The sequence below is a fragment of the Oncorhynchus nerka genome, linkage group LG16, assembly GCF_034236695.1.
Source record: "Oncorhynchus nerka isolate Pitt River linkage group LG16, Oner_Uvic_2.0, whole genome shotgun sequence".
Lineage (NCBI taxonomy): Eukaryota > Metazoa > Chordata > Actinopteri > Salmoniformes > Salmonidae > Oncorhynchus > Oncorhynchus nerka.
The window spans coordinates 2,288,976-2,310,849 of record NC_088411.1 but is presented as its reverse complement, the minus strand read 5'-3'; the positions used below and the strand labels follow the sequence as shown (position 1 = coordinate 2,310,849).

The 21,874-nt window shown below is 41.4% G+C and overlaps 2 protein-coding genes across 5 annotated transcripts in view; both read right to left on the bottom strand.

The window, feature by feature from the left end:
- Positions 1-183: 183 nt before the first annotated feature.
- LOC115143874 (SUMO-conjugating enzyme UBC9-B-like) lies at positions 184-18,147 on the bottom strand. Of its 4 annotated transcripts, none has more exons than XM_029684301.2 (8): positions 18,012-18,147; positions 11,861-11,914; positions 5,587-5,665; positions 2,105-2,188; positions 1,728-1,800; positions 1,469-1,578; positions 1,297-1,376; positions 184-1,004 (listed from the first exon to the last, which is right to left on the bottom strand). In XM_029684301.2, exons 3-8 carry the CDS (start codon positions 5,650-5,652, stop codon positions 941-943), a joined length of 477 nt encoding a protein of 158 aa, XP_029540161.1. In that variant the 5' UTR covers positions 5,653-5,665; positions 11,861-11,914; positions 18,012-18,147; the 3' UTR covers positions 184-940. The 4 variants fall into 4 exon arrangements, with proteins under 4 accessions (XP_029540161.1, XP_029540162.1, XP_029540163.1 ...); XM_029684302.2 differs by having other exon boundaries at positions 11,861-11,911; XM_029684303.2 differs by lacking the exon at positions 11,861-11,914.
- Positions 18,148-18,833: 686 nt separating this feature from the next.
- Positions 18,834-21,874, bottom strand: part of LOC115143875 (BTB/POZ domain-containing protein KCTD5-like) — a 38,395-nt gene continuing 35,354 nt past the window's right edge. Inside the window, exon 6 of the mRNA XM_029684305.2 lies at positions 18,834-21,109. Coding sequence (XP_029540165.1) covers positions 21,080-21,109 — 30 coding nt within the window. The 3' untranslated portion in view covers positions 18,834-21,079. The remainder of the gene's footprint in view (positions 21,110-21,874) is intronic.

The following is a 21,874-nucleotide window of genomic DNA, read 5'->3' as shown; positions in this document are numbered from 1 at the left end:
TCTTACTCTGTATCATGGTGTGCAAACAAACATGTTTTAATATACTATTTGTACAAAATATGGTATATAGAAAGTGTCTTAAATAGAGTTTCATGGGGGCAGGGGTGTGTCAGCTATAGCTATTATAACATTTCTATGCCAACATTTGTTAACCACTAGTTTTACTGCTCGAGACAGTAACAATGGCTTTATAGAAACAGTTTATTTACTCTAACACATACATGAACAAAGCACCATATAAACATAAAGACTGATACAGACGTAAGCCTACCTGCCTTGCGAGTCAATGTGGCCATTTTCTTTTTTCATAGCAAACACTCCAAATAACAAAAAGACAGCAGACTTTCTTATATTACAGCATGCTGAATAGAAAACCTGCATAAGAGAATCAGACAGAGCAAACTAGAGACAAATGTGAGATGACAGTATAAAAGTGCCATTCATTATACAGCAGTTGAAATACTGACAATTAAGTAATTAGCACATTTTACATAATTAAAATCACGGAAATATGAGAGGGGAGGGGTTTAAGGAATAGACCATATTTGAGAGCAAAAACAAACAAAAATAAACCTAAAGACAACTAAGACGTTCTCTTCCTCTAAAGAGGATGAAGATCGGATTATTTTTGAGTCGATGGTGAAACCGGTACTTTGCTGTGTCCCTCGCACCATAAGACAAGTAATACAGCTAAAAGGAAGCGGCCGGGGTGCTACGGCACCCATTTCCTCCTTGCACCCGCCACACACCGGCCCAGCAGTTTAACAAAAAGAGGGGGGGGTTGGTCAGAGTAGAAGATGGCACAGAATGCCTGTCAAGAGTTTTAAATAGAAGTCCTTATAAGCGAGTCCCGATGTGAGAGGGGCACATTCATAGAGAAATAGGGGCGGTGATCCACGTTTGATCCATTCCTTCTGCCGAAGCCGAACTATCTTCACCCTTATGAAGGGGAGAATTTTTTGGCCTGTGCTCGAACTCTTTTTTCATATTCTACTCTGTTTTGGCTGGGGAAAAAAAGAGGGGTTTAGTAAAACAACTGAATGATCGAAATATAGTGTTACATCCACCATATCCCTATCCAAAAACAAGACTGCAAACTGGAAGAAACTCCCTCGATTTTACTGCTGTGCTTTAATTAATTGTTACTTTTATTTCTTATTATTTGTTGGGGTATTTAAAAAAAAAAAACTACATTGTTGGTTAGGGCTTGTAAGTAAGCATTTCACTGTAAAGGTCTACCTGTTGTATTCGGCACATGTGACAAATAAAATTAGATTTGATACTAGCAGGACTCACCAGTAAATTGTGTATGCCTCTGCTTGGGCTGGATCCTGGATATTGGGCTCATTTAAGAGTTCCTGTATTCCTAATAGGATCTGTAAGATATGACAATACATAAGGATCACGTTAGTTGGACATAGCCATTTGGTGCCCATAGTTTGTAAGTCAATCACCAGGATATCCTAACCTGCTTGATGGTGATGGCTGGTCGCCAGTCCTTGTCTTCCTCTAGAATGGATAGGCATACTGTGCCTGACGGATATACGTTAGGATGGAAGAGTGGAGGCTCAAATTTACCTACAAAAATAGAAAAACAAGAGGGAATCATTATGGGGAAAATAGGTGATGAGATAAGTTCTAAGTCCTGTTCCAACACATCTTTCCTACCTTTGTGATCACCAATTTCACCTGAAATTCCGAGGGGGAGAGAAAAAAAACCAACGTACACTTTGGGGGCGAGGAAGGATAGTCATCCTTGAACAGCATCCGCAGTTTGAACAAGCCTCCTTCCCATGGGGTCTGGGGATGAGTCATAAGCGTTTAAAATGTTTATTTATTTAACTAGGCAAGTCAGTTAAGAATACATTCTTATTTAATAATGGATCACAAACACTTGCGAACTATGTGAGGGTCAAGGATGACCCATCCTAACAATCTTTGGTTTCATACAAGATATCCACTTTTCAGTGTTGGTGTATGAAACTGCCACATATGCAGGTGCAAAACATTTACTCTCAATGATCTACTACCAACTATGCACATATGGAGTGCTATAAACAATGACTATTTTTAACTGCATGTGTAGAGAATTGGCTGTACCTACCCCCTTCTTCCCAGGAATAGCACATTCCCAGTTCATCAAGTTCATCGTTCCATCTGGGTTTTTTGTCGGCACAGCCACAAAGCCCTGAGAAAGAGGTGCATCAATCAGTAAAATGCTGAAACATGGAGGTGACGGCAGTGGATAAATGCCACAACAAGGGGCCTCAGGATCACATCACAGTATCTCTGTGCATTCAAAAGTTCAATAAGATGCAATTGTGTTCGTTGTCCGTAGCTTATGCCTGCCCATACCATAACTCCACCACGGGGCACTCTGTTTACAACATTGACGTCAGCAAACTGCTGACCCACACGACGCCGGTTGGACATAGGGCTGTTTTACCCGCCACACCAGCGGTCAGGAGTCATGACCACAGTCAAATTCCACGTGAACATTTAGTCATGGTAACCCTTTGGCCACAAAAGGCATGGATTTTTTTTAGGGGGCATTACGGCCACACAAGGGGGATGTCGCCGGGAAATTAGAGGCCTGGTGAGAATATTATCAACTGCTTGTCAAAATGTGAATGAGAGACTGATGAAGTGTGTGCAGCCTGCACAAGAAACAAAGCAGAGCTCATGCCTTTCATGCAACTTTTTTCAAATCATTAGTCGCATCATGCAGCCTTAAAATTGATTTGATTATAAAAAAAATAAAATGTAATCTAAAAATAGGGCCTCCCGAGTGGCACAGCAATCTAAGGCACTGCATTCCTCAGTACGAAATCCTCATCGACCCACTGTACTGTCAGACTCAGCATGCTCATGGGACTGACGTCGCTGGTCCAAATGTCAGTCGTGAAGCTAATAGCAGTGACGCCCATAGCAAGTAGCTCATGGATGTGCATTTCAACAATACTGTGTAACTCCGGTAGGGCAACATCTGAAAAATAGCGCCTACTTGGTAGTGTGTACTAGTGCTTGACCACTCAGCGAAAGCCAACATCATCCACGACAGAGAATGATTGATTGTGAAGGGCAATGAATTCCAATACCTTGGCATTAATGGATTTCGCCTTTGAGTTGTCTTACTGAAAATGTCATACTCTTTCAAATGACTGCTCGACTTGAACTTGTTTAGTTGGAAGTGCGCTTAGTGTTCTTCTGCTTTTGTTCTGTGTAGTGCTGTATTTTTCATGGCATCACCTGCAAACGTTATATTGGTATGCACGTCAGCTTTGACATCGGAGTTAAACTAGACATTGGGCCGATGCTGATGTTGGCATTTTTTAGCTAATATCGGCCAATTACGATATGATCACCGATATATTGTGAATCCCTAGTTACATCCTTCTTCTAAAATGTATTAAATAGCCCCCCCCCCCCCAAATCTACACACAAAATACCCCATGACAACAGTTTTTTTTTTGCAAAATATTAATAGAACTGAAATATCACATTTACATAAGTATTCAGACAATTTACTCAGTCAGTTGTTGAAGCACCTTTGGCAGCAATAACAGCCTCAAGTCTTCTTGGATATGACGCTACAAGCTCGGCACACCTCTATTTGGAGAGTTTCTCCCAATCTTTTCTGCAGATCCTCTCAAGCTCTGTCAGGTTGGATGTCGCTGAAGCTATTTTCAGGTCTCTCCAGAGATGTTTGATCGGGTTCAAGTTCAAGTTCAGTGGTTGGGCCACTCAAGGACATTCAGAGACTTGTTCCGAGGCCACTCCTGCTTTGTCTCGGCTGTGTGCGTAGGATCGTTGTCCTGTTGGAAGGTGAACCTTCGCCCAAGTCTGGTCCTGAGCACTCTGGAGCAGTTTTTCATCACGGATCTCTGTACTTTGCGCCATTCATCTTTCCCTCGACCCTGACTAGTGTCCCAGTCCCTGCTGCAGAAAAACATCCCCACAGCATAATGCTCCCACCACCACGCTTCACCGTAGGGATGGTGCCAGGTTTCCTCCAGATGTGGTGCTTGGTCTTCAGGCCAAAGAGTTCTAGCTTGGTTTCATCAGACCAGAGAATCTTGTTTCGACTGGTCTGAGAGTCTTTTGGCAAACTCCAAGCGTGCTGTCATATGAGGAGTGGCTTCCGTCTGGCCACTCTACCATAAAGGCCTGATTGGTAGAGTGCTGAGAGGTGGTTGTCTTTCTGGAAGGTTCTCCCATTTCCAGAGAGGAACTCTAGAGCTATTTCAGAGTGACCATTGGGTTCTTGGTCACATCCTTGACCAAGGCCCTTCTCCCCCGATTGCTCAGTTTGGCCGGGGCGGCCAGCTCTAGGAAGAGTCTTGGTGGTTCCAAACTTGTTTAATTTAAGAATGATGGAGGACCTTCAATGCTGTAGAAATGTTTTGGTACTCTTCCCCAGGTCTGTGCCTCAACACAATCCTGTCTCGGAGCTCTATGGATAATTAATTCAACCTCATGGCTTGGTTTTTGCTGACATGCACTGTCAACTGTGGGACCTTATCTAGAAAGATGTGTGCCTTTCCAAATCATTTCCAATCAACTTCATTTCCCACAGGTGGACAATCAAGTTGTAGAAACATTGAGGATGATCAATGGAAACAGGATGGACCTGAGCTCAATTTAGAGTTTCATAGCAAAGGGACTGAATACTTATGTAAATAAGGATTTTCAGTTTTTAATTTTTAATATGTTTGCTCAAATTTGAAAGAACTGTTTTTTTTCTCACTTTGTCATAAAATAAAATGCAAATTAATTAGTTAAAAAATCAATGTGATTTTCTGGATTTTTGTTTTAGATTCTGTCTCTCACAGTTGAAGTGTACCTATGATATGAAATTACAGACCTCTACATGCTTTGTAAGTAGGAAACACTGCCGATTTTGCAGGTTATCAAATACTTGTTCTCCCCACTGTATGTTTGGATGTATGCACGCACACAGAGTGTAAAAAAACATTAGGAACACCTGCTTTTTCCATGACATACTTACCAGGTGAAAACTATGATCCCTATTTGATGTCACTTGCTAAATCCATTTTAAACAGTGTAGATGAAGGGGCAGAGACAGGTTAAAGGGTTTTTAAGCCTTGAGACATGGGTTGTGTATGTGTGCCATTCAGAGGGTGAATGGGCAAGACAACATATTTAAGTGCCTTTGAACGAGGTATGGTAGTAGGTGCCAGGCAAGAACTGCAATGGGCTGGGTTTTTCCATGCTCAACAGTTTCCCGTGTGCATCAAAAATGGTCCACCACCCAAAGGACATCCAGCTAACTTGATAACTGTGGAAAACATTGGAGTCAACATGGGCAGCATCCCTGTGGAATGGTTGACACCTTGCAGATTCCAGTCCCGACAAATTGAAGCTATTCGAGGGCAAAGGGGGTGAAACTCAATATTAGGAAGGTGGTCTTAATGTTTTATACACTCACTGTATATATATTTTTTACTCAAACCACCCATGGACCGGATTGGACCCCCTTGGTGCTGGATGTGGGCTGTATGTTCGACACCCCTGTTCCAGAACTACACACTGAAAATGTGACGCTTGACTGGCATAAATACTCACGAAAGGGTGGTCTTTTCGCCACGCTTTGCGCTCCTGAGCAAGCCGGCTCAATGCAATGCCAGACATGACTGGTGGGCTCCTGAAACAGCAGAAGTAACAAACAAGTGTGCTTTCAAAGACATGTAAATACAAAATCTAAGAAATGAGGTTAAATGTATCATTTTGTCAACCTACACAAAATACTCCAATGCCAAAGTGGAAGAAAACGTTAAATGTTTTAAAGATAAAAAATAAAACACCTTGATAAGATAAGTATTCACCTTGAATCAATACATGTTAGAAACACCTTTGGCAGCGATTACAGCTGTCAGTTCATGGGTAAGTCTAAAGGCGGCAGCATGCTTCAGTTCGGACGGAGCCTAACCGAGAACCGAACAAATGTGCTTTTATACTCCCTTAAGACCTTCGGGGGAAAAAAGCGCCAACTGTACGGTTTGTCCACTTTGAGACGCCATAGCCAGTATATGCTAACAACATTTTTTAATAAAAAAATACTAAGATAACTCAAGAAATCTGTCATTAATTGACATTTTTGCCGAGTTCTTAGTCGCCTAATTTGACATCTAACCAATATGTTGGAACAAAAATGTAGTCATAATATATGCACAAACTCTCCCAAACTGTTTCGGCTGGGAAGCATGCAAACACCTTAACCAAAATATGCCACAACGTAGAATTGCCTTGTGTATCCCACAAAAAAGGTTCACTGTTATAAGCGAACTTATTTTTTAATTAATTTGAGGACAATGCCTCAATTCCCAGCCTTAACATCCCATGGAAAGTTTCCGAAAAAAATGAGGAAAGTTTCCGACCTTTTGCAACTCTATTGGCCATATATCACAAACCTCCGAGGTACCTTATTGTTATTATAATCGTAATTAGTGCAGTCAATTCATGGTGTCATACCTGTGGTATATACGGTCTGATATACCATGGCTGTCAGCCAATCATCATTCAGGGCTCGAACCACCCAGTTTATAATTACAAACAATTTGTAGACTGCAAATTTATTGCAAAACACCAAGCAGATATTTTTGACTAAAACATAATCATTACAAACCTTGCTTACATTTGTATGCGATCACATCTCTCTCTGTGTGGGAATGGTTGGGAATAAAAGCTAACATTACCAAGAACACAGTGAATGTTCCTGAAAAGTGCTTGAACAATTTTGAAAAGAATCCAGGTGTGCAAAGCTCTTAATTATAGCTGCTGTCCCCGTACAGGGACCAACATCAGGGGAAATTTCAGAGTGACAACTAAAAATACAATTTCGTAACATTAAACATTCTTGAAAATGCAAGTGTCTTACACCCTTCAAAATATTAGAATCTTGGGTAATCAAACTATGTTTTCCAATTTAAAATAGCTATTACAGAGAACAAATCCAATGCTTTTGTTTGAGAAGAGCAATCAAGAACAGAAACATTTTCCGCCATGACAGGTTTTAGACTTTCACATCTGAAGGTAAAATTATGACTTACTACATTCTGATATTTTGCTCTTATTTCTCTTCCTGAGTATCCCATTGATCAAATGAAGTGCCGTTTTCTTTGATAAAATCAATTTTTATAGCCTAAATCTAAAACATTTTGTAAACTATTTGTCCCGGGAATTCCATCTCTATCATTTTTTTACGGAGCATTCGGCGTGATTCGCCCATGTAAACAATCGTTTATCTAGTCATGGTGGGTGTCAGTGCATTCCTCTGGATGCAACACAGTCAAACAACGTTGTTTTTTTTGCGGGGAGAATTGACCGAAGTGAGCTGATTTGAAGACAACGATAAATGACTACCTGACGCACCAATAATTTTAGCGAAGCTTCATTGATTGACTATATTTCTGCCCAATGACCACTGATCTTCTTTAAATCTAGCTGGGTAGATAGCCAATGAGCTGAGGTAAACGCCAGTATGTAATGGTTTGGGGTTGGACCACAATTCCTTGGTTGTAATCGCACGGAACTCCATTTTCGCCTTGACGATCAGAGCAGTTGCTGTAAGGCTTTTTACGCGCAGCTGTATTTCAGAAAGTTGTAGTTTCAACGATTTCATTGAAGATATCCTGGCGAATTACATCATGTAAAGCGAAGTCAAACTCTAAAGTAAAAGTGAAAGTGAGACAGATTTTTTGTTTGAGGAATCTTGGAGTGTTATGATTCAAACGAACAGAGGAGCTGTTTCTGCAAGGACAGGACGTACTTCTGGACGGGTAAGTGCTAATGTCGTTTTATGAAATATAAATATATATATATATATAAAAAAAAAAAAATGTTTTTCTTTTTTTTTGCATTGAAATGTGTAGTTTGTTTTTGTGTGTGTGTGTTGGTTTGTTTGGGTGTGTGTGTGTATATATATAACAATGGCCGGAGTTGAATGGAACACCTTAGTGACTGTGCCCTCTGCTCTATACAATCAATACATATCTGTTTATTTTATGTGATGATAAAAGGCTCATACAATACAAACATTTTTTAAATGTTTTCTTTCACAGTGATAGCAACTCCGACTGGGAGGCCCCGGTGCCAAGCTGCCCGCTCTACCTGTGCCCCTAGTGGTGTTCATATGCCACAGTTCATTACTGCAGGCATGACTGTGCCTCAGGACCAAAAGGGCACAGCATGGAGGCGTCGTTGTGTTCTGTGTCGCATGAAATGCACCACCTGTTCAGTTTGCCTCTGCTTTACATCAGAAAGAGACTGCTATGGGACATGGCACAGGCAGCAAAATACTGTGACGAGGATTTCCAAGGGGTGTACTGTTTATTTTTTTCTATATTTATTTTCTAATATAAAAAATAAAAAATGTTTTGTGTGTGTGTGTTAGAATTGCTTTTTGATGTGTTGTATATAGTTATTTGCACTGCTGTATATAGTTATAGGTCATTTCACCAATTCGGCCACTTGGGTACATTTGGGCAACTTGTGTGGGACACCTGGGTGACTTCATGCTAAATGTCATGTAGCTCACCCATTCCTGAAGTTATCAGTCTCAAACTTTGCACACCTACAGTTGCCCTCTTGTGTTATCCATCAAAATTATCTCCAGCATCCTATCTGACTGTGTGGCTATTTTAGCACATGCGAAAGATGATACTACAACAATAAAAAACAGAAAACGTATGCTCTTTCTTTCTCTTTTCTTCCACCAGATCTACTGTGTTATATTCTCCTACATTCAATTAACATTTCCACAAACTTCAGAATGTTTCCATTCAAATGATACCAAGAATATGCATATCCTTGCCTCTGGGGCTGAGCTACAGGCAGTTAAATTTGGGTATGTCTTCAGGCGGAAATTGAGAAAAAAGGGATGCAGCCATAACAGGTTTTAAACTATCCCCAATTCAATGGAATTGCAACCTGCATGCAGTGCATTCTTCCATCACATGTGCAGCAGAGTTGAATGAGCCTTTTATCATCACATAAAATAAACAGATATGTATTGATTGTATAGAGCAGAGGGCAGTCACTAAGGTGTTCCATTCAACTCCGGCCAAGGTTAATTTCATGTAGCCTAGGCCTACTGGTTGTATGAATTTGGGACTCATCATCCCACAACTGTCCCAGAGTGTTTGGAATAGGCTATTTCTTTTTCGACAAGCTGATCAATAGAATAGGTAGCCTAAACTATTCTACTAAAGTAGATTGACATAGGGCTAGTGATTTTGTTGTTTGTTACTCGTGTTGTTGGCTGAGGAAAAGTAAGAAGAAGACAGTGAATGTTCCTGAGTAGCCAAGTTAAAGTTGACTTAAATCTGCTCGAAAATCTATGGCAAGACTTGAAAATTGGCATCTAGCAATGTACCCCAACAGAGCTTGAATAATTAAGAAAAAAAAGGCAAACATTGCACAATCCAGGCGTGCAAAGCTCTTAGACTTACCCATAAGACTTGACTATAATCGACGCCATAGCTGTTTCTAACATGCATTAGTATTCCGCTCCCTGAGTCAATACAACTATTAAAAAAATAAACTCAAATTTTACTTCTACTTTGCCAAAGTATTTTGTGTAGATTGTTGACCAAGAACTTACAATTACATTTATTGTAATCCCACAGGGACAGATGAAGGGTTAGTCATTCAAAAATCATGTCAACCCATATAATTTCACAGAGTGAGTCCATCTATCGTAAGTGACTTCCGCTAAATACTCCTAAACTAATTTAGGCATGGTTCACATCAGGTAATGTTTCTTGTGAATAGCAAACTCATATTTTGTGAGTGTTTTTATGGGACAGGGCAGCTCTAACCAACATCTCCAATCTCGTCTCATTGATTGGACTCCAGGTTGGCTGACTCCTGACTGCAATTAGCTTTCAGAAAAGCCATTAGCCTAGGGGTTGACATACTTTTTCCAACCTACACTGTGAATGTTTAAATTATGTAATCAATACAGACAGGAAAAATACAATAATTTGTGTGATATTAGTTTAAGCACACTATGTTTGTCTATTGTTGTGACTTAGATGACGATCTGATCAAATTTGATGACCAATTTATACAGAAATCCAGGTCATTCAAAAGGGTTCACCATACAGTGGCAAGAAAACGTATGCATGCATGCAAGCACACTACTGTTCAAAAGTTTGGGTTCACTTAGAAATGTACTTGTTTTCTTTAGAAAAGCAGCAAAAAAAATTGTCCATTAAAATATCAAATTGATCAGATAATGGGCCTCTGTACGCCTATGTAGATATTCCATAAATCAGCCATTTCCAGCTACAATAGTCATTTACAACATTAACAATGTCTACAATGTATTTCTGATTAATTTTATTGGACAAAAATGTTTGCTTTTCTTTCAAAAACAAGGACACTTCTAAGTGACCCCAAACTTTTGAGCGATAGTGTATATATATACACACACACACACACAATGCCATCGGAAAGTATTCAGACCCCTTAACTTTTTCCACATTGATAAAATGTGGTTCAGAACTTCTGATTTTTTATATTTTTTATATATAACACATTTACACAAGTATTCAGACCATTTACTCAGTACTTTGTTGAAGCACCTTAAGCAGCGATTACAGCCTGGAGTCTTCTTGGGTATGACGCTACAAGTTTGGAACACCTGCTTTTGGGGAGTTTCTGCCATTCTTCTCTGCAGATCCTCTCAAGCTCTCTCTGGTTGGATGGGGAGCGTTGCTTCACAGCTATTTTCAGGTCTCTCCAGAGATGTTTGATCGGGTTCAAGTCCGGGCTCTGGCTGGGCCACTCAAGGACATTCAGAGACTTGACCCGAAGCCACTCCTGCGTTGTCTTGGCTGTTTTCTTAAGGTCGTTGTCCTGTTGGAAGGTGAACCTTCACCCTAGTCTGAGGTCCTGAGCGCCCTGGAGCAGGTTTTCATCAAAGAACTCTGTGTACTTCACTCCTTCCATCTTTGCCTCAATTCTGACGAGTCTCCCAGTCCCTGCCGCTGAAAAACATCCCCACAGCATGATGCTACCACCATGCTTCACTGTAGGGATGATGCCAGGTTTCCTCCAGACATGACCCTTGCCATTCAGGCCAAAGAGTTCAATCTTGGTTTCATCAGACCAGACAATCTTGTTTCTCATGGTCTGAGAGTCTGTAAGCGTCTTGACAAACTCCAAGTGTGCCGTCATGTGCCTTGTACTGAGGAGTGGTTTCTGTCTGGCCACTCTACCATAAAGGCCAGATTGATGGAGTGCTGCAGAGGTGGTTGTCCTTCTGGAAGGTTCTCCCATCTCCACAGTTGAATTCTGGAGCTCAGTCAGTGTGACCATTGGGTTCTTGGTCACCTCCCTGACCAAGGCCCTTCTCCCCCGATTGCTCAGTTTGGCCAGGCGGCCAGCTCTACTCTTGGTGGTTCCAAACTTCTTCCATTTAAGAATGATTGAGGCCACTGCATTCTTGGGGACCTTCAATGCTGCAGAAACATTTTGGTACCTTTCCCCAGATCGGTGCCTCTGACACAATCCTGTCTCGGAGCTCCAAGGACAATTCCTTCGACCTCACACATTGGTTTTTGCTGACATGCACTGTCAACTGTGGGACCTTATATGGACAGTTGTGTGCCTTTCCAAATCATGTCCAATCAATTGAATTTACCACATCTGGACTCCAATGAAGTTGTAGAAACATCTCAATGGTGATTCATGGAAACAGGATGCACCCAAGCTCAATTTTGAGTCTCATATCAAAGTGTCTGAATACTTATGTAAATAAGGCATCTTAAAAAAAATAAAAAAAATAAAATGTCTAAAAACCTGTTTTATATATATCAGATCAGCGATTACTCACCTTGAACTGGACGAAGACTTTTTCTTTAATGAGTCCGACGCGAAGGATATACTGCTTCTCCGAGACCAGGCAAAAATCCCCGTTGTTCGCGTGAAGAAAAGATGGAAATACAGGGGGCGGAGATCGGGGTGACTTGTTAGAATTCTTCGTCGAGTGGGTAACCCGCCTTTACCATCCGTTCTATTGGCCAACGTGCAATCACGGGGGGAAAAAATTATGATGTCCGTTCAAGACTATCCTACCAAAGGAACATTAAAAACTGTAATATCTTGTTTCACCGAGTTGTGGATGAACGACGACACAGACAATATACATTTGGCTGGGTTTTCCTTGCAACGGCAGGACAGAACAACCACGTCTGGTAAGACGAGGGGTGGGGGGTGTGTCCAGTTGTCAATAACAGCTGGTAAGCAATGTCTAATATTGCTCACCTGAGGTAGAGTACCTGATGATAAACTATAGACCACAGTGTCTATATTTTTCGTACCGTTTATTTACCACCAAAAACTGATGCTGGCACTAAGACCGCACTCAACGAGCAGCATAAGGCCATAAGCAGGCAAGAAAATGCTCATCTAGAAGCAGAACTGCTAGTGGCCTGGGGACTTTAATGCAGGCAAATCCATTTGACCTAATTTCTACCAACGTCACATGTGCAATCAGAAAAAAAAAACTCTAGACCACCTTTACTCCACACACAGAGACACATACAAATAATTATATCCTCCTGATTCCTGCTAACAAGCAAAAACTAAAGCAAGAAGTACCAGTGACTCGCTCAATAGGGAAGTGGTTAGATGACGCGGATGCTACAGGACTGTTTTGCTAGCACAGACTGGAATATGTACCGGGATTCATGCAATGGCATTGAGGGGTATACCACCTAAGTCATCGGCTTCATCAATAAGTGCTCCCACGCTGAGGTCTGTCCAACGCTGGTCCAATACGCTGATTCGGTGTCCGAGTTCATTAGAACGTGCGTTGAAGATGTCGTTCCCATAGCAACGATTAAAACATTCCCAAACCAGAAACCGTGGATTGATGGCAGCATTTGCGTGAAACTGAAAGCGCGAACCACTGCTTTTAATCAGGGCAAGTTGACTGGTAACATGACCGAATACAAACAGTGCAGCTATTCCCTCCACAAGGCTATCAAACAAGCTAAGCGTCAGTATAGAGACAAAGTAGAATCTCAATTCAACGGCTCAGACACAAGAGGTATGTGGCAGGGTCTACAGTCAATCACGGACTACAAGAAGAAAACCAGCACAGTCACGGACCAGGATGTCTTGCTCCCAGGCAGACTAAATAACTTTTTTGCCCGCTTTGAGGACAATACAGTGCCACTGACACGGCCTGCAACGAAAACATGCGGACTCTCCTTCACTGCAGCCGAGGTGAGTAAAACATTTAAACGTGTTAACCCTCGCAAGGCTGCAGGCCCAGACGGCATCCCCAGCCGCGCCCTCAGAGCATGCGCAGACCAGCTGGCTGGTGTGTTTACGGACATATTCAATCAATCCCTATACCAGTCTGCTGTTCCCACATGCTTCAAGAGGGCCACCATTGTTCCTGTTCCCAAGAAAGCTAAGGTAACTGAGCTAAACGACTACCGCCCCGTGGCACTCACTTCCGTCATCATGAAGTGCTTTGAGAGACTAGTCAAGGACCATATCACCTCCACCCTACCTGACACCCTAGACCCACTCCAATATGCTTTACCGCCCAAATAGGTCCACAGACGATGCAATCTCAACCACACTGCCCTAACCCATCTGGACAAGAGGAATACCTATGTGAGAATGCTGTTCATCGACTACAGCTCGGCATTTAACACCATAGTACCCTCCAAGCTCGTCATCAAGCTCGAGACCCTGGGTCTCGACCCCACCCTGTGCAACTGGGTACTGGACTTCCTGACGGGCCGCCCCCAGGTGGTGAGGGTAGGCAACAACATCTCCACCCCACAAAACTAAGGAGATGATTGTGGACTTCAGGAAAAAGCAGAGGGTACACCCCCCTATCCACATCGATGGAACAGTAGTGGAGAGGGTAGTAAGTTTTAAGTTCCTCGGCATACACATCACAGACAAACTGAATTGGTCCACTCACACAGACAGCATCGTGAAGAAGGCGCAGCAGCGCCTCTTCAACCTCAGGAGGCTGAAGAAATTCGGCTTGTCACCAAAAGCACTCACAAACTTCTACAGATGCACAATCGAGAGCATCCTGGCGGGCTGTATCACCGCCTGGTACGGCAACTGCTCCGCCCACAACCGTAAGGCTCTCCAGAGGGTAGTGAGGTCTGCACAACGCATCACCGGGGGCAAACTACCTGCCCTCCAGGACACCTATACCACCCGATGTTACAGGAAGGCCATAAAGATCATCAAGGACAACAACCACCTGAGCCACTGCCTGTTCACCCCGCTATCATCCAGAAGGCGAGGTCAGTACAGGTGCATCAAAGCTGGGACCGAGAGACTGAAAAACAGCTTCTATCTCAAGGCCATCAGACTGTTGAACAGCCACCACTAACATTGAGTGGCTGCTGCCAACACACTGACACTGACTCAACTCCAGCCACTTTAATAATGGGAATTGATGGGAAATGATGTAAAATATATCACTAGCCACTTTAAACAATGCTACCTAATATAATGTTTACATACCCTACATTATTCATCTCATATGTATACGTATATACTGTACTCTATATCATCTACTGCATCTTTATGTAATACATGTATCACTAGCCACTTTAACTATGCCACTTTGTTTACATACTCATCTCATATGTATATACTGTACTCGATACCATGTACTGTATCTTGCCTATGCTGCTCTGTACCATCACTCATTCATATATCTTTATGTACATATTCTTTATCCCCTTACACTTGTGTATAAGACAGTAGTTTTGGACTTGTTGGTTATTACTGCATTGTCGGAACTAGAAGCACAAGCATTTCGCTACACTTGCATTAACATCTGCTAACCATGTGTATGTGACAAATACAATTTGATTTGATTTGATTTAAGTGCATCGACGTCGTCGTCCCCACAGTGACCGTACGTACATATCCCAACCAGAAGCCATGGATTATAAGCAACATCCACACCGAGCTAAAGGCTACATCTGCAGCTTTCAAGGAGTGGGACACTAATCCGGACGCTTATAAGAAATCCAGCTATGCCCTCAGATGAACTATCAAACAAGCAAAGCATCAATACAGGACTAATATTGAATCCTACTACACCAGTTCTGACACTGATGTGTACCTACCAGACGAGCTAAATTCCCTTCATGCTCACTTCGAGGCAAGCAACACTGACGCATGCATGAGAGCACCAGCTGTTCGGGAAGACTGTGTGATCACGCTCTCCATAGCCAATGTGAGTAAGACCTTTAAACATTTACAAGACCGCTGGGCCAGACGGATTACCAGGACATGTACTCAGAGCACGCGCGGACCAACTGGCAAGTGTATTCCCTGACATTTCAACCTCTCCCTGACCGAGTCTGTAATACCTACATGTTTCAAGCAGACCACCATAGTACCTGTGCCCGAGAAAGCAAAAAGGTAACCTGCCTAAATGACTACTGCCCCGTAGCACTCACATCAGTAGCCATGAAGTGCTTTGAAAGGCTGGTCATGGCTTACATCAACACCATCATCCCGGAAACCCTAGACCCACTCCAATTTGCATGGTATCCCAACAGATCCACCGATGACGCGGTTGAGAATTTGTCACCTATGTGAGAATGCTGTTCATTGCCTACAGCAGTGTTCAACACCATACTGCCCACAAAGCTCATCACTAAACTAAGGACCCTGGGACTAAACACCTCCCTCTGCAACTGGATCCTGGACTTCCTGACAGGCTTCCTCTAGGTGCTAAGGGTAGGCAACAACGCATCTTCCATGTTGATCCTGAACACGGGGGGCCCTCAGGGGTGCGTGCTTAGTCCCCTCCTGTACTCCCTGTTCAGCCACGACTGCGTGGACAAGCACGACTCCGTGGACAAGCACGACTCCAACTACATTAAGTTTGCTGTAGACACAATAGTGGATGTCTGATCACTGACAAGACAGCCTATAGGGAGGTCAGAGACCTGGCAGTGTGGTGCCAGGACAACAAACTCTCCTCTAACGTGAGCAAGACAACAGAGCTGATAGTGGACTACAGGAAAAGAAGGGCTGAATACGGCCCCATTCACAAGGCTGTAGTGGGGCGGGTTGAGAGTTAAGTTCCTTGGTGTTCACATCACCAACAAACTATCATGGGCCAAACACACCAAGACAGTCGTGAAGAAGGCACGACAACACCCTTCCTCCCTTAGGAGACTGGAAAAGATTTGGCATCGGTGCCCAGATCCTCAAAGTTCTACAGCTGCACCATCGAGAGCATCCTGATCAGTTCAGGTCCAGGTCCAAAAGGCTCCTTAACAGGTTCTACCCCCCAAGCCATAAGACTGCTGAACAATTAATCAAATGGTCACCGGACTATTTGCATTCACCCCCCCCCCCCCCCCTTTGTTTTTACACCGCTGCTACTCGCTGTTTATTACCTATGCAGAGTCACTTTACTACATTCATGTACAAATTATCTTGACTAACCTGTACTGCCGCATATTGACTCGGTACCCTCTGTACATAGCGGTAAATATTTTCGTAACTATTTTTCTTTAACTGCATTGTTGGTTAAGGGCTGTAAGTAAGCATTTCACAGTAACGTCTACACTTGTTGTATTACACACATGTGACAAATATCATTTTATTTGATCCTGTACACCGGGATAAATACTTGGTTTACAAAGTCTAGCCTATATTAGTCAAAAGACAAAAACATGTATAAGCAGTGGCCCTCAAAGATTAGAGTTTTACATTCATAGATAGCAACTTCTATTAATGATATCTACCATGTTGACTTCCCTAGAAAGGTCCTGGTGTGTACTGTAGGTTATGTATCCAAAAATTTAGGGTGTCCACCAACTCTGCCTAGAGTGGGTAAAAACGCGCTATGGTGATGAAATATAACTTCCTTATGTTATTAAAAAATACATTTTACCAAGACAAATATGATTTTTCATGTTCTGAAACGTTCAGTGGTCTCCAACATATCAAGATTATATCAAAAAAGTGTTATTTCGTAACCTAATACATCCATAATAAGCACCTAACTCTGTTGACATATCGGTGCAGGTTTCTCATAACTTTTGATAATTTTACATTTTGTGGTCATTGTCTTCAAAAGTGGTTTTCGCGGATCGCAAAAAGCTAAATTATCATGACACGAGCTGAATTCAAATGTAAAGGCTTTGAAAATAAAAAGCTTGGTATAGACTCATTTCTCCGTTGACATTTCAGAGATTTTTTGAGAAAGCTAACAAAAATAACGGATTTTGAATTAATATGAAAATCGTATATTAAAATATCGCAAACTCGATATCCCTCTAACCTCTATTTTGCTTTATTCGAGAAGATGAGTCAGTCAGGTAGCCAGCAGACTTAATTATTGCACAGAATCCAGCCAAATTGACGCGATTTTCCAGATAATTTGCCACTTTTGTGGTTTGCCACTGATATTGTCATGACTGAGCACACCGCAACAATCATAGCTAGCTCGCATCATAACATCGGGCTGTTAATCTGTGCCAGAAACTCTCAACATTTTTGCGCAAAATGCTGGTCTACTGTCTGCTCGTTAGCTGGTTGTAGCTATGCCAGTGACAATACAAATTACGTACGAAAGAAATTACTCATGGTGCAAATTCCAGGTCAGAAACTGGCCAACAACATGTTCGACTACCCTGGCCATATGTGGAGCGCGGTTGGCGAACGGAATCTGCTTGAGCACTTGTCGTTGTTTTTTCGCATATTGTTGTGGCAACGAGACTCGTTCTTATCATCTGAAGCCCATAAATAGGTGATGCTATGTTTGCCCGCTTTCTTTAGTTTACAACAGAAACTCACAAATGTGCAATAATATCACCCATGACTGAGCAGGACAAAGGACCGAGGGCTTCCCAAACTGGCGCACATTTACGCATCAACCAACTAACGAAAATGGCGCAAACTCAGGCAGATTATATAACCTCGTATTACATAAATACATAATTGTAAGGACACGGGCGACATTCTCTTACCTTTCAATATGGCTATAATGACTCGTATTATTTTAACTGGATGAATTAGTCGTGTTTAAATCGGGATAAAGCCCGGTGAAGTTTCCCTCCTGAAAAAACACCCGTTCCTGCCCAAGCCAAATAACAGGACCAGTAACATAGGCAATCTCCCAACCGCCTGAAAATAATTCTAAATGAAGTGGGGGTTCTGCAGGGATCGATGTACCATAATCACGTTACTAGTTTGTGTTAATTGAAATAACTAACAATTAAGTGGTACAACGTTCATAATGTGGTCTGCATTGACTTGGGCACAATTTGCATTCATAAGTGACAGCTAATGAAGATGGCCTTATTACTATGTTATGCAATATGTGCATATCAATTAGATAATTTTAGACTTAGTCCCAAAAATTCAATAACAAATAAGCTTAAACCGGCAATTTTGTAGACCACTAAAGATTTAAAGGTGCAGTACGAGCATGTTTTAATAAATAACACTAGAGGGCGCTATTTGTTTACGTTTATCAGTTCCATAAATTGACGCTTGATAAAACAAAATGTTCTTTCGAATCCATTGCTTATGCTTAGTCTACCACACAGGGTGCTATGAAGTTTGTAGGTTACCTTGTTTCCTTCTCCATTTAAGACAGTCTTTTGTCACGAGTGAGTGTCTTTTTTATACCTCATCTAATATTCAACGGTGTATCTTTAAGTTACAATTGATCATTTTATTGAAGAATTGATGTCTGCTGATGTGTAATTCAGACAATCGAACAACAAAAAAATCTCCTGAGTGCACTGCTACAAACTGCATTAAAATACACACACACATACCAAATGTGAAAGACAAACCATTTTATTGGACTTACCCTATGCAAGACCATAAATCTATCCCAGTAACATTAGTTATTTTAAACATTGCATAAAACATGGTATTAGTCAGAAGTGACTGATGACATGCTAATCTTTGATATCAACAGCATCATCATTCTGATTAAGGAATAATAGACCTAAATATGACCATCTTCAATCATGCATTGCAGTATTCTGTGATGAAGTAACCAGCTGACTCATAATATACTGGGAACTTGACTGGATACTTTGGTGCACAAAATATAATTGTTATTTCTCCATGGCATGTAGTCTAGCAGTGAGGAGAAGGATGCTGCTGAGGAAGTAGTGCAGCCAGCTTATACAGGCCAGACCAAAGTACACAGACTGCTAAGGTTAAGATGGAACCAAGTAAACTAAACCAAAGAAGAATCTCACTGCAACAAAACTCTTTAGACCAAAACCAGTCTCATCGAGCTGCCTGAACGTGTCACCATTCCACTTAGAATCACGATCACAAAAAAAGTCTCAAATTAAAAATCTCACATAATTTGGGCAGTACCATTTAAGTTTACATAGTCCTCAAGAGATTGCTTGCACTTTGAAATGTATATGATACGTAAACATAAATTAACAGTAACTATCAACATGTGTTTAAAATTAATCTGGAGTGGGGAGTGCTTGTTTTCTTTGTGCCAGTCAAAACAAGTCAGGATCTGTTAAGGTATGTGAGGGTGTGCAAGATCTCTGGAAGGCTTCAGAACACTATAGCAAATGTAAACATAGCCAAGCGCCGGCAAAAACACCCGCTCTTATTTGATTGGAAATTATGAAATCTGCAAAGAAGTTCACTTTATAAGCCCTTGTGTGTATAAAAAAAAAACATGCATCCATCCAATAACCTTTAATTATATAGAATTATTACGTGAAAAGAGAGTGTGTGTGTGTGTGAGAAAGGAGTTGTGTCTGTGTCCTGCTGCAGTGTGCCTGCAGCCAGAAATGTTGTTTTCTTATCTCGACACTAAAAGTTAATGTAAGCTGCACAGAAGACATTGTATTTGGTCATCACTGCATGGGAAAAGGCAACGCTATCAAAAGTTAGAAGTTAATGAAATATCGAACAGCGCAATGCCACATCTCAGGCCAGAAACAACTCAGTGTGTGTGTATATATATATATTTAAAAAAATAAAAAGTCCTGCAGTATTTCCCCTTAACAGTGTTGCAGGATAAGGAAAGCATTGTGCACAGTGTTCCTCCTATTGTAGAGCTTGAAATGCTGTGTATGAAGTCTCCACAATACAAAATGCCTCAAAGGTGTAGATTTCCAAGACAAATACATCTTTGTACAACTTAACAGTCAACGTCTGAGCCAAGGTATATCTCCTCTTATTGGATATCAAAAGACGTTCCAGGTGTGTTCTAACTAAAGCAGATATTGAGCATCAACAATTGAAATCCTGATTTACAAATCTTAATATGCAGAGACCTCTGTACAAACGTCGCAAAACTCGAGTCAACATCATTTAATTGTCAAGACTTTCTAGCCTGTAAGATCCAGTACAACAACGTACATTTGTAGTTGTGTTTAACTATACAGTGTACAAAACGTGCAGTTCGAGTTAAATATGAATATTGGAATTTTTAGATTATGTACATCAAAAAACCTAAGGATATTAAAAGATATTCCTTCACCGTTAGTCCCCAAAAAATATTAGCACACCCCAACCTTTCCCTAAAATATCTTACCCCCAAATAGACTTTATTAAACAAAATGTACCCTCTAAAAATACAAAGGATAAACCAGTTAAGGAAGTATTAAACGGGTTTGAAACCTAAATGAATTTCTCTAAAAAATATTTTAATCTACTGACAGTAGAGGTTTAAGCTTGATAATATAGATAGACCATGATCCCTTACAAGATTCCCTTGAGTTAGAAGGTGTAAGAAACTCAAAAGTAGCCCCTGAGTGAATCATTGGCCGTGTATGACCATGTTTTATAGCATAAAATATTTAAATGATTATAATTCATAATTTGTTGGAAAACTTGTCACTAATTTTAAAAAAATCCAGTTTAACTGTACAGGCACAAAAAGTCTGTAAACAGACTTATTTACATAATAAAATATAAAATGGAGTAAAAACAAAACAAATGTAAGTCCCTCTCGACTAATGTCTTCTCTGTTGAGTGAAAGGTTCTTCTTCGTCAATGATATGTTTGCATCGTTATACCTGGAGCTCGTAATACTGACCCGTCACATTCGGGATCCCCTCTCCTGAAGAATCTGCAAAGGCAAAAGGCATTCAAATCAGTTAATGTTCAAATAAAATGTTATTCCTGCAATTACCTAACTGTAAATTAGAAACTATACTACAGCAGGCTCATATCTAAATATGTCGGGCATACAGTATGTTAGAAGTAATGAGTGTGATCATTAAGTCTGGTATCTGCGAATGGGTCACACACACACAGGAGTAGAGGGAAAGTATATGTTTAGGGGTTTTCTAAGATAACCACACCATCCAGGCCAGCAATATAAAGCAAATACACTGAGTGTACAAAACATTAAGGATACCTGCTCTTTCCATGACTGACCAGGTGAAAGCTATGATCCCTTATTTATGTCACTTGTTAAATCCACTTCAAATCAAAGTAGTTGAAGGGGAGTAAAAGACAAGGTAAAGAAGGATTTTTAAGACTGGAGACATGGATTGTGTGCCATACAGAGGGTGACAAAAGATTTAAGTGCCTCTGAACTGGGTATGGTAGTATGTGCCAGGTGCACCGGTTTGTGTCAAGAACGGCAACGCTGCTGGATTTCACACTCAACAGTTTCCTGTGTGTCTCAAGAATAGTCCACCACCCAAAGGACATCCAGCCAACTTGACACAACTGTGGGAAGCATTGGAGTCAACACGGGCCAGCATCCCTGTGGAACACTTTAGACACCTTGTAGAGTCAATGCCCCGACGAATTGAGGCCGTTCTGAGGGCAAAAAGGGCTGCAACTCAATATTAGGAATGTGGTCCTAACGTTCGGTATGATCAGT